The 17,312-nt window shown below is 39.7% G+C and overlaps 1 protein-coding gene across 2 annotated transcripts; it reads right to left on the bottom strand.

Annotated features, from left to right (window-relative positions):
* Positions 1 to 13,726: 13,726 nt before the first annotated feature.
* On the bottom strand, positions 13,727 to 16,907 carry LOC118566945 (coiled-coil domain-containing protein 32-like). 2 transcript variants are annotated; one of them, XM_036150638.1, is made up of 4 exons: positions 16,766 to 16,907; positions 16,324 to 16,571; positions 15,814 to 15,967; positions 13,727 to 14,438 (listed from the first exon to the last, which is right to left on the bottom strand). In XM_036150638.1, exons 2-4 carry the CDS (start codon positions 16,553 to 16,555, stop codon positions 14,249 to 14,251), a joined length of 576 nt encoding a protein of 191 aa, XP_036006531.1. In that variant the 5' UTR covers positions 16,556 to 16,571; positions 16,766 to 16,907; the 3' UTR covers positions 13,727 to 14,248. The 2 variants fall into 2 exon arrangements, with proteins under 2 accessions (XP_036006531.1, XP_036006532.1); XM_036150639.1 differs by having other exon boundaries at positions 16,324 to 16,604; positions 16,766 to 16,896.
* Between the last annotated feature and the right edge of the window lie 405 nt (positions 16,908 to 17,312).

Consider the following 17,312-nt stretch of genomic DNA (forward strand, 5'->3'; position numbering starts at 1 on the left):
AGAAGTTAGGACACCTTAATTACTAGTGTTTCCCAAGGTTTGGGCTTTGACTGAATCAGGGCACCTCTGATAAAGAACCAACAAATGTTATTTTTTTTTAAACACAGAATAACAAATGCAGATTTAAGCAGTTTTCAGGAATAATTGCGTTGAATTTCCACAAAAGAATGAAACTAAAACTACTAGTAAACCAGTAATTATTTTAGGTCTGTGTTTCTTGTCTTTTGGTTGGTTCTTTTTTTTAAATCATTTTTCCACAAATATCAACGTGCCTTTGAGGAAAATGTACCCATCCTCTTTTTGTTGTTTTTTATTTATAAAACCATAAGAATCAGAGAAAGAAAAGTTTCTGGCCCAACTCCACCGACTCCCAGGGTGCATGGAGAGGGTCAAAGATCTGGTGAAGTGAAGTATCCTCCAATACTTCATGTGATGTGAAACAACTTCATTTGCTGACCTTTGAATTTCAGCTCGTTGCCATCGTCAGGGTGGTTAGGAGACAAACACTTTGTGTTTAAATAAAAAGTACATACAGAAAAAAGTTTAAATAACCCAATCATCCCCACATGAACAAGCTGACTAATATGCATTCAAGGGGATGGTGCTTGCTCATTGGTTGAACCGGAACTCAAACGGGTTCTGGGCTGAAACCGTTAAAGGGGAAATTAAATTAACAAATTCAGAAAAGTTAAAATTACACAGAGCAATCACATGCACTCTAAATGTTATTACCATTATGAAAGATGTAAACTACATAACAGCAACTGAACTCGCAAGTGAAAACTGTATCATAAAATCAGCTTTAAAACATTAATTCAAAGTAGGGTCACTCACAGAAAATATAAAAAAAATATTAGATCCTCATTCATGTTTGTAGGAAATAAACTCTTTGAATAAAATGTCCAGAATGCCTCCCTCTTTTTTCTGATAAAATGAATATTACCACCGCTTTGGTCGGACTTATGGCTGTTAATAATAAGGGTGAGTTAAAATGATTTTCATTCAAATGTCTGACAAGAGGACTAGTTAATTAATTCCTATTAATAAAATGTATTTGTTAGTCATTAATTAATTCCTTCAGAGGACAGGATGTTTCTTATAACCATTTTATTGCATGGGTAATATTGTACCATGGGAGAGGACATTTTTGGCTTTGTAGGGAAGATAAAGTCTTTTACATTGATGGCTGTCACTAGCAGGATGTACACGGAGTATAAAGTGTTTCTCATTTTCATTGTCAAAAAGGGAAAAGTAAAATTTGAAAAATTATTTGAATCTAATTTTCCATTTCATGTAACAAAAAACAAAAATGCTTTTAAACAGAAATGAAAAAAAGCTTGTTTGTTCATATTCCAAGACCAGATGGATGTGGTTACTAATGCCTGTTTACACATATCGACTTCAGTTTGATTGAGTTTCTTACAGCTTTATGGTGCGGCTCAGTAACGTAATGTTACGGGGGGGGGGGGGAATTTTGTAATCATGACTAAAAATTGTAAAATGTAGAAAGAATATGGTACAAAGGAATTTTAATATTATTTGCAGAAATGCTCTCAATTATAAACATTTTAGAAGAAAAGGAAAAAGTCACAGAAAAATATAAATACACATGCTGTAGAAGACAGAGGCAAAAGTATATTTTTGTATTGTACATGATGATTTCTGTAATCTAAATGGTCATATGAAGTTTGCTTGTGTGATGCCATTTCCTCTCTGACTTTTCATAGCGTCACTGTCATGGTTGAGTTTTGGTTTGGCTTTGTTTTTCTGTTATTTTCATTTTTTCATCTCTTTTGGGTTAGGTTTGACTTTATTTATTGTTAGTTTTCAGTCATCAGTTATTTTCTGTCAATTTTCACTTCACCTCCTCAGCAGTCAGTCACACCTGATAATCATTTACCAGTTAATTAGTCAGACCCTTGTTTCACCTGTTTGTGCTCTATTTAAACCTCCCTCTGTCTTCAGTTCAGCACTGGGCTGTCATCATTCCACACCTCTCCATGCAAGTTCCCGTTTTGCCTTGGAAGCTTTGTTTTGCTCCTGTTGTTAAGGTTAGTCCTGCCAGTCACTCTAAAGACTGTTCGTTCACTGTTTGTTCCTGGAGAAGTTCTGCTCTGTGTCCTGGTGTCTCCAGAGAACTGCTAACTGGACTAGCCATCCTGGAAAGGCTCTGCTCTGTGCCCTGGTGTCTCTCAAGTTCTGCTAACCTGACTAGCCGCCCTGGTGAAGCTCAGCTCTGTGCCCTGGTGTCTCTCAAGTTCTGCTAACCTGACTAGCCGCCCTGGTGAAGCTCAGCTCTGTGCCCTGGTGTCTCTCAAGTTCTGCTAACCTGACTAGCCGCCCTGGTGAAGCTCAGCTCTGTGCCCTGGTGTCTCCAATGAACTGCTAACCTGAGTGCTATGAGGCTTGCTAGCCGAGCAGCACCTGGCAAGTGTGGACTCGCTGTCTCCGGGCCGTCAGCTCCTGCCATCAAATTCATCCCTGACCTTCTGCAGTCCTGAACCTCCGGTCTTCATCACTCACCACCCAGCATACTTCCTTCAATAAAAACTCAAACTTTTAGTCCCGTGTGTGCGTCCTGAGTTCATCGGTAAACAAAACCCTGACAGTCACGAAGCACTTATCGTTTTTAAAGGCTGGTACATAAAAACACCAAGATATGCAGAGAAAAAGGCTCATTGATCTGCAGCAATACACTTCAACATCTGCCTATTTGTGTCGTGAACCAGGGACCACTTTACCTTTCAACACTCCTCTACTCTACTCCCAGAGCTTAGCGAACAGAGGTGCTGTTCCTGTCGTTTTTTTCCACCTTTATTTCTCCATTTTATGTCAATCGTTTTGCCAAATCCAAGCACTTTATACAAGCTTGCAACCCCAGTAAAATGCTGACAGCTAAGGGCACATTAGTATCAAATACAAGTAGTAAAATGACCAGTACGGCATGTACATTTAGCAAACAAATCAAAATGATGACGAGAATGTAAATATTTGCATTCAAATATTTTAATGCTGTGTAACTATTTAATTTAGCTATTTTTCATTATGTCACACATTTCTCTCTTTTGATAGAACTGCATTTGTGGGTTTTTTTTTTTACTATCAACCAATCACAGCTCTTAAAAGACAGTGTCACACCAAGCAACACGGTTAACCACACCTCCATACTGAGAAAAAAATGTCTGAGTCACCCTCAACAACATCTAATCTTAATCAAAGACTCCTAGGCAGGATTTTTTAGGCTAAGATAGGATCTATCCGAGAATCTTTGTGAATGCGGGCACTCATATTTACCTCAGTAACCCTGGAAACAGATGTCTTTTTATTATCAACTTTTTTTTATTAAAGCTGATTTATACAAGCAGAAGTTGTAATCGCACCAAAATCTCATTCATCTGACATCTCATTGGCACCAGAGGATCTTAACAATGGTCTGCAGCAGGATTTATTACCTTTCATTGTTCCCACCAGCTGATGATAAAAGACCTACAACGATTAAGAACTGAAGCAGAAATGGCGTTTATGGATTCAGCTGAAAATATTGGCTCCAAGTGCCGCCCTGTTCATGTCATTGACCCTCTTAAACTCTGGGACAGGTAATACCAAAGAAGTCATCTATCAGATCTGAGAGGGTGAGCTCACATTATTTCACTTTTAATTCAACTATTTGATCGTGTTGAAGCTCTGTGATCTCCATTTTATTTGTTGTTTTTTTGTATGGTTTTTAATAAAGCTTGCTGCAGAGTTTTAAAAAATGGCACCCATATATTTTGATTTTTACCACCCCTTTCCTCTAACAGGATGTTCTACTATATATTGGCTCATCTTGTACTCAAAAGTGGGTTTTTCTGAGTACCCAGTTAGTCTTTCACACAGAAAGAAAAGGCAATTAGAAGAATTTTATTGATACAATATTTTAAGAGTTTGGCGCTCAGACCTCGGCGGGAAAAATTCACGCTGAATTATACTTCAATATGCATAAGCAGGCGTATGAGAATAGGGATTTTTCCCCCCAGGCCTGAAACTGGTGGTGGAGTGGAGATAAATAAAGTTTTGTTCAGTCCATATGATGATCTGTTTGAGCTAGATGTCCAACTTGGATAAACACAGGTTTGCATGAACTGTCCATGATGAGCAAGCATAAGGCGACTGTGGAGAGGAAAAACTCCCCTTTGGGAAGAAACCTCTGGCAGAACCAGGCTCAGCATGGCGGTCTTCTGCTGGACCGTTTTAAGGAGTGACTGGGAATTCCATAAGAGTCCAGAAGGAACTAAACTCTGATAAGGACGAGGTTGAAGGAGGACCGTAGGAAAGCCAGGTGGAGCTTGCTACGATGGTGGAGAAGGGGATGGAGGTGGGTTGAATCCAGTCATCAGAGTCCAAACCGGACACGCCCAGCCACCGCTTGCTCGCTGAGCAGAAGGCCGAGACAAGGATGTGGAGTTCTTTTAAGATGAACCCAGAATGCTGATTGGCTTCTAGGAGGAGCAGTTCAAAGCTGATTGGCTTGCGTCGGAGGCGGATGAGTCTCTGATTGATGGAGGTAGGCAATAGAGTTTCTTCAGTTTGAATTTTCGCTTAAGCTCCATTTGTATTTGATCCTTGTACAACCAAAGCTGTGTCCTTATTCTCAGCACAAGTCAGGGTGCTGGCAGATTGTGGATTGGATTGGGATTCCACTAAAGGGTCCTCCTGGTCCCTAGTTCTACTCGGTGTTCATGGGCAACATCTTAAAGGTGACCAGTTATGAAAACATAACTTTTTGCACGTTTGTGTACTTCCATTTTGGGTCTCTACTGCTACTAGAAACAGTCCAGGCACTAAAATAAAACATCCAGCCTTTTTAGGCATTGATTGACTGTTTTGTCAGTGTCTAAAAATCAGCTGCTTAAAAAAACCTCCTGAATATTGCATCGCTGTCATCAGGCACTGCCCATCACCTAGTAACCCAAGACATTTGGTCAGTTGGATTTACCACTGTATGCACTGCACAATGGCTGCAGGAAGGGAACATTTTTGTATAATCAGACACATACATAGTGGATGCTAACCTTATCAATCTCCATCTATAACAGGGGGATGAATGCCAGATTTTGATCAAGAATTTACACCAGTCAAATACCAATTTCCAGTCATTCGGGGCCTCAGGCTGTTATCTCATATTTACCAGGTGAAATAATTGATTATTCATACTGAAGAAATAAATATAGAGATGAGCTTCCTATAATAAATGAATAAAGAAGTGGATTTCTCTGCATCAGCCATTCAGGGTGAATGCACTCCTCTCAATGAGAAATACAGATCAGGAGATTTGGGCTTTCAGACCTCTGAGTCAAGAAAGACAGGCAGCAGGCTGACCAGGGCTTCCCAGAGGTTTTCACAAGATCTCTGCTGATCACCTAGCTGATGACTTCAATCAGCTAGCACCCATGCTGAATGAAGTCATCACCGAAAATGTGTTTCTGCTGTTTTCCTTTTGTTTTAACGAGCAGATTTGGCAAGATTTTCCCAGGATTTATTGATTTTGTTTAAAGTGATGCTGATAATTTAGATGTTGCCTTTGAGACAAACTGGGATATAGCTGCTGATCTTTGGACCACAAATATCAAAACTTTTTTATTTTCCTTTTTCTGCTACTGATCTTTTTGCACTTATGGATGAATTGGTGCTTAATTAAGTTTGCTAACTTCTTATTTCGGTTTATTTATGTAAAGTCAGTTTGAAACAAATTTCATCTGAATACACGTTACAAGAGGTCATTTTCACATCCAGGTTACTAGTCCAATAATAAAGACCATTTAAATTCAGTTACATGCACTTCAGTAGGATCCTATTTATATGGAAATGTAGTAAAATACATTTTAGCAACAGTTTCCATCTAAGAAAACCTGGCTGATTCAGTTAAGTTAATTTATATAGTGTCATTTCACAACACATACAATTGTGAGACACTTCACAAAAAAGTAAATTGTATCAACTACATGCATTCCAAATTAATACTAGTTATCAAACAAAACAGTCAAGTTCAGTTTAATATTCAAACTGGTTAAAAAGTGTCCTAAGAAAACCCAGCAGGTTACATCGAGTCATTGATTCGCAGCATTCGCTCCTCCTACATGATCAGGGACCCACAGTGGGCAGTCGCTGGCATTGTGTCGTTGACTTTGCAGCAATCCCTCACACCGAGCACGCGTGTAGCGACAGTGGAGAGGAAAAGTCCCATTAACACGAGGAAATCTCCAGCAGAACCAGAACCAGGCTCAGTGTGAACAACCATCTGTCACAACCGACTGGGGATATGACACCGAAGCGCTGATCCAGGAGTACTTTCTATATTGATACCTACTCCTTACCAAGCATGTGGTGACAGTGGAGAGGAACAACTCCATTTTGATTTCATACTATCACTGAATCAGAGTCCATTCTGGAGAAGTCCAGTCTAGCCCAGACAGTCCGCCTGGTCCAGTTAACCAGATTAAGTGGCTCCTTTAAATGTATGAGAGGAATGTGTCTGAAGAGCAAACCTGTGGAAGGACACTTGAGCTACAGGGAAAGCTGAGGTGGAAAGAGAGAGCAGATTTTAAGTCACATCAACAAATAGGATTTACAGGAGGGCCTGGTCCGAGGATCCACTGTCCTGCATGTTTTAGGTGTTTCCCTGCCTCCACACACCTGACCTAAATAAACAAGGTGATTAACAGGCCTCTGCAGCTCTAGATGGCTGCTGAGGAGGTCATGCAAGCATTCGATTCACATGTGGTGGTCCTGAGGACCAGAGTTCAAGATCCCTGATTTAGAGCCCTATTCCTACTGCTGCGTGAAATTAAAGACGCAAGTGGCCACTTTAGCGCTTAAAACCATCCTCCAAATGCCTCTCAAAGATGACCTGAACACACCTGTGCAGATAAATGTAAAAAAAAAAAAAAAAAAAAAAAAAAAACACTAAACAAACCAAATGTTGGTGTTCAGAGTCCCTAAAAAAACACAGCCAGGCTGCAACGTAGTTTTTATGCAAAGAAAATGTCATTTAGTGCTCTTAAAAATATCTAAACACTTTCAAATACTTTAAAGATCAGTTTTTAACAATTAAATTTTAAATAAAACAGATTAGATGACAAATAGTCAGGGGGTTGGGGGGTCTATTGTTACAGAAATGTTTGACCAGACAAAATCTGTTTGTTTCTCCATCTGTTCTCATTTTCATATTCTATGGCAATCTAGAAACTTAACATGCAAGCATGGGGGTTGTTTCAAGCACCCTGGTATCATAGATAAAACATTTACGGTAATAGTTAACGGCAGAATTGTTTGTTTGTTTGTTTATTCATTAATTGTTTCATATTTTTCAGTCCTGGACACAAACTTAACATTAAGAAATAAAAGCAATTTAATAAGGTCAGGTTATTCTTTTACTCAAAGTGATATCTGAAATACGTGGACCATCAGTCCAGCCCGGTTTTCCTGACCTCCACCACCAGCGGCTTCAAGCAGGACGTACTGCTCAGCGTATCCTCACTATGTTGCGGTGTCGTCTAAAACATCATCCGTTCATTTGGTCTCTGATAATCTGAGGCTCAGCTCTGTGTTTATAACAAGGTGCTCATTGGAGGAGTTGCAGCACAGCCATTTTTTAAGTTTCTGTTTGTAGAAGCTTCACCAGATTCCTGCCTTTACTTTCTTGTATTTACTTAATCAGGATCATCCTTCTTGAGGAAACATCTGCAGACCCTGAGTCTGCCATCGCTGTGTCTGTGTGTTGAGATGACAGTAATGAGGTGAGACTCCCGCTGAGTGACAGTATTTTTGATGCACAGGTGTCTGGAAAGTTTGGAGAGGCTGGAAACCTCAAGACAGAGACAGCAGGTTCATATTAGGTAAGAGGTTTATTTATTTATTTATTTTTTTATCTGAATATCCCATTACTGGTTTCACAATTACTGGTTGAAACATCACATCTGTCCCACTCCACATGTGTTGCTTGATGTTACGTCACAGTGATGATGCAGGAATATATTTCAGATGCTTTTTTTAATGCTCACGTGCAGAAAAAGTCAAGTTTATGGATTTATGATGGATAAACACATCAAGGATAATTAAGGTGTCTGATTTTTTTCATTTTTAATGAAAAACACGTTTAGTTGTAGGAAGCCCTGTGGAGAATGATGGGTTCAAATCAAGGCTAAGGCTTTTTTGTGTGAATACTGGAGGTCCTCCCAGAGCATGCATTAGTTTTTAGTCTGGCCTCCTCTTACCGATTAATCCCGAGGTTCACTGGCCTCTCTAAATTTCTCTCAGGTTTAAGTGTGCCTGCATCCTTGTGTGTCTTCATGTCGAGCTGTGAACTGGCGACCTATCGGAGGAAAATAGGCGCCAGCTCCTCCGTGAATCTGTGAGGATTAATCAGGTGTAGATGATGAATAATGGATGTTCTGCACTGCAAAAACAGAACTAAAAATAAGTGAATTTTTCTTGAAATGAGTGTATTTGTACTTTATTTAAGCAGGTAAACTAGTTTATCTGCCAATGGAATAAGATTTTTGCACCTAAAATAGGAAGAACTCGTCTCCATCACCTTATTTCAAGTGCAGGATGTCTAATTATCTTATTTTAGGGGTAAAAATACTCATTCCATTGGCAGATAATCTTACTTACTTGCTCAAATCAAGGAAAGATGCACTAATTTTGAGAAAATGTTACTGATTTTTAATTCTGTTTTTGCAGTGTGTTTAAGTAAAATGTTTTTTCTTCACTTTAATATAACTAAACATTACATTTTAAATAGCGTTTGTCGCTGCTAAGGACTTAGCCTTGTGTTGACCATATTTCAGTGCTTTGTGATTCTTATAGCTAAAAAACAGTTTTCGGAACAACTAGATTGGCTGAGCGCAGAAATAATACAGACCTCCGAGTCTCTGCGGACTGTTGCTGAAATCTAAGGGTCATTTCTAATTAAAAGAGCATTTATGAAGCACTCCTATCTCTGGTAGAAATTGAATAAAGAAATGGGATTTCTGTCTCCTAATACTTAAGTGTACTTCTGTGCAGAAACGCTTGTCACTTCAATTAAAGGAACCAAACTTATGAGTTGAGTGGACTGATTTTAAACATGCTAAAAGTGCATCTAATCTAAAACGCAAAGCAAGCTTTAATGAGACACATCAAATTCTAGGGATTTGTCCTACTCTAAACATTTAAGTAAAACATAAAGTAACTCCCTCTGGTTGGATGAAGTCTGAAAAACTCTTGACTCATAGTTGGAAAAGGTGACCTGAGTCTAAACAGAGAGAGAAGTACTTCAACACAGCTCCATCTTCACCATAAAAACATGATGTTTTTCCACTTAAATGCTATCCACTCATCTGCAATTCAGCTTTATGTATGAAGTACATTAAAAAAGACCCATAGTGCGTATCAGAATCTGGACGCCTTAAAACAGCACCTTTCTAAGTTTCTGTGAATTTAATAAAAAAATATTTTCCTGTCAGGCGTACTTAAGCACATCCCACAATGTATTCCATCTCAAAATATCTAAAATTACACACAGGCTAACACATCAGGTCCACATAATGTGAACATTGTTAATCATCATTGTGAAGCAGGTTTTATTTTTTTTGGGCCATTAGACATTTGGTTTGGTGCTCCTGACTGTTGCAGTGAGAGAGAGCAACGCCGCATCACATCATATTTATTTATACAACAATTTTTTTAAAATACACAAGGTGCTGCACAACAGATAAAAAACAAGACAGAGATAAAAACTATTACAAATTGCAAAAATGTTAATGCAACACAATAAAATCAGACAAAAAGTATAATATCAATGTCAGACCACCAATGTATTAAGAGCCAAAGAGTAAAAGTGTGTTTTTTAAGTGAATTTTAAAAACCCCGACTGAGGCAGCTTGTCTCATACACAGACAGAGGCAGAAGGATCCCGAGCTTAGGGGCCACAACAGAAAACACTCGATCACATTTCCTCTGTGATTTAGGAACCACCAGCAGGATCTAGTTAGTGAACCTGGGGAATGAGATGGGTTATAGGGGTGCAGCAGGTTGGACTATGCTAGTGCAAGGCCATCAAGAGACTGAAAAACAAACAAAATAACTTTAAAATTGGTCCTGAAATGAATGGACGGCCGGTGCAAAGAGGCTAACACTGGAATGATGGGCTTTCCTTTCTCTGGGCCTGTTAAAAATCATGCTGCCGTATTCTGAACTTGCTGAAGACAGAACAAAGTGGATTAATACCTTGTTAACGAGAGCTGGAGGTTACGAAAGCATGGATTACTGATTCTAACTACAACAGGCTTCAAATGAGGGGTCAGTGTGAAGAGATCGGCACAGAGGGAACTGGTGGAGCATTTGGGACTAAATAAAATCGCCTTCTTTTTACATTCATTAAAATTAAAAAACTTAAGGGTCATCCATGATTCCATGTCACTACAGTCAAGTAGTGGCTAAAAAATTGAGCATCAGAAATAGATTTGACAGTCGTCTGCATATAAATGGAATAAAATCCCAAATTTCCAGAAAAATTTTCCAATGGCAAAATATACAAGGGAAAAGAACTGGCCCAAGAATAGAGCCTTGTGGTACCACACTGGGGAAATTTAAGAAATTTACCCTGAAAGCATACCACAATGTGACAAAAGATGTCTCTAAAACCCTGCAATGTCATCAAGTAGCCTACAGCAGGCTTTTGCTGCAGTAGATTTGAAAGCGCATCTCTGTAATATCAGAAATAGCTTGGGCTTTTATGTGAGGTGGGCCAGGAGAAAAGCTATTATCTAATAGAAAACACGAAGGCCAGACTAAAGTTTGCCAGAGAAAACATAGACAAACCCAGGGCTTCTGGAATATTGTTGTTCGGGCAGATGAGTCTAAATTTAAACTATGTAGACATTAGAACAGAGGACATGTTGGAGATAAACCAATTACAGAGCTAAAAGTGTCCTAGTTTGGGTCATGCTTTGCTCCAGCCAGTCTTTGCCAGCTTAATTTATGAGATATGTGAGGCCATCTGTAATAGAAAAACCTAAAACTGAAGCAGAACTGGGCCCTGGTGCTGACAATGACCCAAAACATACCAGTAAATCCACCAAGAACTGGCTGAGAATAAAGAAAAGGAAAGTCCTGGGCCTAGTTAAAGCTAGTTAAAGCAAAAATCTGGATCTCATTGGGAAAATGTGGGGTGACTTGAAACGAGAAAGTAAATAGAAGAAACATTTCAAATGTCTCACAGCTGAAAGTTAGGACAAACTTTCCTCTGATACCAGAATCTTAGAGATGACCACAAGAACCAGTGTTACCGAAGGAGGTAACACTAGCTGTTAGTTTGTAGAGTGTCTAAACATTTTTCCTTAGTTACAAAATATTTCTGTTTATGTATTTTGTTTAGTATTTAGGATAAGTATTTTTTTTAAATGTTAGTTACATCACTCTAGTTTCCAGACACAAGGCTACTCTTAACACGGTTGTATTAAAACTGAACACAAACAGATTGAAATGACTGTTGTCTGGTCCAATGAGTCTCACTTTTAGCTGCAGCATCCAGATGGCAGGGTCAGAATTTGGTGCTGGTTTGGGAGAGATTTTTGTGGGATGTTTTTGTCCCCCCAGAACCAACAGAAGATTGTTCAAACAGCACTGCCTATCTGAATATTGTTGCTTACCATGATCATTGTGTACACTTCTTCTGCTGGCTTCTTGCAGCTGGATAAATAACTGTGGGAGTTGAACAGAAGATTTGAACTTTTGATACTCTTATATGTAATTTCTAAGGCTTTGGGACTCCGGTGAACATGGAAGGTTAGGGTGGAGAAGTTTCCCATCAGGGGTGGCCTACCAAAATTACTCCAAGAATGCTTGACTCGTCCAGGAGGTCACAAAAGAAACCAGAACGTTTAAAGTATCGCAGGCCTCACTTGCCTCAGGTAAGATCGGTTTTCAAGACCAAATATCTACTGACCCAAAAGAACCTCAAGGGTTTTCTCCCATCTGCTAAAAAAACAAAACTCCTGATGATCTTTAAGATATTTGGTTGGCGGATGAATGGAACGTTTTTTAAAAGTGTTTATCATGTCACATCTGACGTAAACCAACAGATTGTACTGTGGTGGTTGTGATGATCTGGGGCTGCTTCGCTGCTTCAAGACAATAAGCCAAAAATTGTTGGACCATGAATCGAACGTCCAGCCATCCGTTTGCGACCGTAAGCCCACGTAATGTATCCTCCAGGACAGTGATCCAAAGCACACCAGCATGTCCACCTCTGAAAGAATCTCAAAACCAAAAAATAAAAGTTTGAGGTTGGACTACTCAAAGTCTGGACTTAAAACTGATTCAGAGGCTGCAGCATGATAATAAACAGAACATTAATGCTTGAACAAAAAAAAAAAAACAATGTCGCGGAATGAAAACAATTCTGCAAAGAAGAGTGAGTTAAATTAGGGCTGGACCATATAGAAATAAAGAATATTAGTACAATAGAAATCATATTGATCAATATTGATAATTATCAACAAATTCAAAACATGTATTTTAAGTGCAGACCTGGCTATTTTATGCTGTTGCTTAGCAACCTTTCAGATAGACACAAACAGTTAAAACTAAACCTTTTATTCAACCAACTTTCTACCAAAACTACAAGTTTAAAAAAAGAACACGTAATCTCTGAACTCTTTGAAGGGGGCGGAGCTTGGTAACGGAGATTCCTGGGTCTGTGTTTGTGATTGGTTGGAAGGATGTAATGACTGTAAAATTAACCTACATGGCTAGAATGCACAAGGAAGGAAAACTGTTATTCTATTTAACGTGTTATTGGCCTTTTTTTCTATCATCAATATATGTCTATCAATCGATATATATTATTGAATTATCATCCAGCCCTAGGCTAGATTTCCTCCCCAATTATATAAAAGACTGATCAAAAACACCTGATGGCGGTCGTTGTCGCCAAGGGACGTAGAAACAGTTATTAGGTTTAAGGGGCAATTATTGTTTTTGTTTTGTTTTTTTCCAAAGGGCAAGGCTGATTTATTTAGCTTTTTGAAAACACATTGAATCACATATATAACCATCCATCAATTGTCTACAGCTGCATATCGTTGCAGACGCAGGGGGGCTGGTGACTATCTCAGCGGCCATTGGGCGAGAGGTGAGATGCACCCTGAACAGGTCACGTACTGTGAAGGGTCTGTAAAGGGGCACATACTTTTCACAGTACTGTTCAAAACAGCGTTTTTGATTACATACAGGAGTGGGTTACTGAGTCAAAGACAAACAGCGGGTCAAAAAGCAGCATTTCAGACATTAAAGTTGCTGTTAGCTTGTGCAGCTGAAGTCAGATCACCTCCCAGTTTGTATTGCATTTATTAAATGCTGTTGCCAGGTGTAGCCATGCAAGAAGCTGGATCTCGTTTTACCTTTGAGTTAACGAAAACAATTGCTTCTAAGAGTTTACATCACGTGGAATGGATCAGTTATTGTCCAACCTTTAAATTTTATTAATGTAGTTTAGTATCTGTAAATCGTTTCTAAATAATTTTTGATTAAACTTCTCATGAGCCACATAATATCCATAATAAAGGCCTTTATTATGGATATCTATGTAAAGCAGGGTACCCCTGGCAGAGGCTAAGATGGTCTGGTGTGGCGCCCCCTAGAGGGAACAGCCCAGGATAAAACAGTCCACTCAATAACACAACAGGCACATAGCTTGATAGCATTCAAATGAATTTAAAATTTCTTTCCTTTTAAAATACAATAATATGAAACTCAGTAGAAATCAGAATACACCTTTTTTATTTATTTAGACATAAGTAAAATTGTGCTTAAAATGAAAGGAAAACATTCAGCAATTTGCAGAGCATCTGAACGCCATTTGCATTGATTAATGGATGTGAGAATAAAAAAAAAAAAAAAAAAAAGAAACATCTTGTTTGCATTTTATTGCAATATTTACAGTGTTTTATATTCCCAACCATTATGGTTTAACTACTGAAGTAAAACTGAGAAACACAAGAGATTTAACGCTGAATCTGTTGTTACGAAACAAAAAGTATAATTTTTACACGGCACCATTTTCCATGAGTAGAGGATGGAGATTTAGGACAAAACAGAAGCATTGGAGGATTAAATGAAACAACGGGTTTAACATCACAGCTCAGAAACACCACGGGAGGATGCGCTGAAAATGACTGACAGAATACTTGGCAGAGTAATACTTCAGAACAGTATTTTTACACATTTATTTCTCCGGGGAGCCGGAATTGTCTTCCTCAGAGTTTGGTTCTCCTCCCGCCGTCTCCTCTTCGTTTTGTGTGTGATGGGATCCGGACGAGTCTGTACTCTGCGACGGCCTCAGGAGATACTCCAGCTCCTCGGCACTGATGGCCACCTTCTCCGGGATCAACCACCTCTTGAAGTGTTCCAGAGCGCTGAAAAGAGCAATCCGTCGTTAAAGGTTGTCGATTTTGTCACCTTACAACCACAAACTTAGATGTACTTTGGCCTTTTTTTTATGTGATGGTCCAACAAACAGTGATGCATGAATGTAAAGGAGAGGGGAAAGATTTTAAAAGATCTTCACAAAAAAAATGGAAAAGCATCCGCAGGTCATTTGGGAAAGAGTGCTGGTAAGACAACGATTAGTCAAACCAGTCACTAATCTTACCTTTAAGGAAGAATGAAAAAAAGTAAAACCATTTTTGAAAAACGAAAGTATGATAGGTTCTGTGTTGTAATTTTCTACAAGCCATGTGAGAAACAGCAAACACAGGGAGGAATGTGCTCAGGTCAAACTGCACTGTTTAATCTGCGTCCTATTCAATATGTGTGAAGGAAGACTAACACCCTGAACGCACCATCTGCACCTTGCAACATGGCGGTGGCAGCATCATGGCGTGGAGATGCTCGTCTTCAGTAAGGACAGAAAAAACGCTCCGAGTTAGCGGAAAGATGCATGGGGCAAAATAAAGGAAAATTCTGCAAGAAAAAGCCATTTAAGGCTGCAAAAGACTTGAGACCAGGGAAGGAAGTTCACTTCAAGCAGAAAAACAAACCTAATCATACAGCCAGAGCTACAATGTGTGACTTTAAATTGGTGTAACTTATTTATGTTACATCAATTTAACTTAAATTTAACTGCTCCTCGGTGCACACTGTCCAGCAGACCTTAGGTGTTCCCGTTCTGCCACACATCCGACTTATATATGAGACTAACAGGCTCCTGCAGCACAAGATGGACTGCTGAGGAGGCAATGCAATCTTTTCAATTAGGTTCCTGGAACAGAGACAAGTCTACACCCTGAGGGACAATGGGCCCCAAGGACCACAGTTAAGATAAAATGGTTTAGATAAAAACATGTTTGTGTGTGCACTCTGGCCCAAGTCAAACTCCAGAACAAAAATCCAACCAAGAATCCTAAAAATTGATATTCAGACCCTCTCCGTCCATTCTGACTGAACTAGGCCCACTTTGCACAAGGGGAATGAGCAAAAATTAGAAGTGGAAAGCTGGTAGAGACATGTAGCAGACGCCACTCTGTCTATCACATAAAATCACCAATGAAAAGCGCTGAAGTTGTGGTGCTTGAAATGTAACAAATTGTGGAAAGGTTCAAGAGACATCGATTCTTTTGCAAGGCTCTGCAGATAAGGCCAAAAGCTTCCCGGGTCACCGAGTTTACTTTTAACTGTGGAATAAGGTGAAGTCCACATAAACTGACTACATTACTCTTGAAACACTCGACAAAGTGAGGCATTCGAATGAAAACAAAAAGATTTGGAGAATGCTCCACCTCCACATCCTACCTCTCGTCCATGTCGTCGCTCTGGAAGAGCTCCGAGGTCTGGGCGTCGTGCAGAAATCTGTCCCAGCATTCCTTCTTAGCCTGAGACAGCGAGCGCAGGATGTCTCTGGAGGTCACGTCACAGGACTGACCCTTTATCTTTTTCAGACGGTTTTCTGTGGCAGAATGCAGACAAAATGTTTTGCATGTGAACCTCACCACACAGCTCCTTCGGGCTCTCATTCGGGGCTGAAACTAGGATGCTGGGTTGACATCATATCCAATTAGGTTTGCTCCAGTTTCAAGCTCCGAAACAGGATTGACTTTGCCAAAGCATTAGCTGAGTGGCATTTGCACGGACCGCCTGATAAAACGGTTTTTAATTAACAATTATTTCATTTATGAATGGGGAAAAAAGTGAATTAAACCAAACTGGTTCTGTGTGAAAATATAACCTTGTTTAATTTTGACATTCACGCGTGTTTTTGGAAGCATCTGACGCTCTTTCAGATGAAGAGCAGGAGGGAAGTACCTAAACTGGCCAGGTAGGACTCGGAGTCCTCCATGGGTTTCCACTGAGCACTGCTGGTGTTGGTCCTGTTTACTGGTGCACTGGCCTGGACTCCATGCTGCGCTGCTGGCCGGAACGAGTCGGTGAAGTCCGGGCTGCTCTGCGGAGCCTGGACTTCCGGAAGGCTGGAGCAGATCTGGGACCACAACTCCCCGCTGGACTGAACCTCCTGACCGTCGAAGTTGTCCACCATCCTGGTCCAGTCAGGACTGAACAGAGACCAGCGTTAGCTCAGAATGTCCCTTTAAAAGCGACATTAACACGTTCCGAGTTAGAACCGATGGGGTTTATATCCGCAGCAATAACCTCCATGGATGCTTCTGCGCCTCTAAAATATTCTCCTGACAAATCACCACAAAAGAGCACCGGCAGAAATAACAAAACATTAACAAACATGTCTTACCTGCTGGATTATTTAACCCGGTTAATGTCTATTTATGACGGTATATAAAGTTAAAAACTGAAGTTTAGCTCCTGCAGCTAACCGAGTCATCCAAACAATAGTGTTAATCGCAGGCAGCATATGATTGGACGAGACGGCCGCCAATCAAACGCTCGTGAGTTTTCATTGGTTAATCACACACATACGTAAAACAGGCGTACGCAGACCTCTCCGCCATATTGTGACAGGCACATTTTGTTGCTCTGTTTGCAGGTTTAAGTTCACCTAGATCCCTCTGACACATCAGAAGTAAAACGTAGTATCTATGTTGCCTTCTGACACAGTAAGTAAATAACTGAAACTATAATTAAAGAAGAAAAAGAAGAGAAAGTCTCCTTTTGTAACATTTAATTCCCCCCGCATTACAGCTGTAATGAGACAAAACTCAGGGTGTAAAATGGCTAAGTAAGACAAACAAAAACATTATGAATGATAAATTAAATCCATTAGAAAAATATAGCTAGTTAAACATACAAACAGCTTGTAAATTCTAAGAATAAACTGCCAC

Source organism: Fundulus heteroclitus, chromosome 19 (assembly GCF_011125445.2).
Source record: "Fundulus heteroclitus isolate FHET01 chromosome 19, MU-UCD_Fhet_4.1, whole genome shotgun sequence".
NCBI classification, from domain to species: domain Eukaryota; kingdom Metazoa; phylum Chordata; class Actinopteri; order Cyprinodontiformes; family Fundulidae; genus Fundulus; species Fundulus heteroclitus.

Bases quoted from the DNA above. Each gene is read 5' to 3' on its own strand.
- LOC118566945 (XM_036150638.1), bottom strand. From the start codon at position 16,555: ATGGTGGACAACTTCGACGGTCAGGAGGTTCAGTCCAGCGGGGAGTTG. The intron at 15,968-16,323 runs GTACTTCCCTCC...ATTCTGCCACAG, and splicing joins GTCCTACCTGGCCAGTTTAG to AAAACCGTCTGAAAAAGATA. The intron at 14,439-15,813 runs GTAGGATGTGGA...TGCTCTTTTCAG, and splicing joins AGCGACGACATGGACGAGAG to CGCTCTGGAACACTTCAAGA.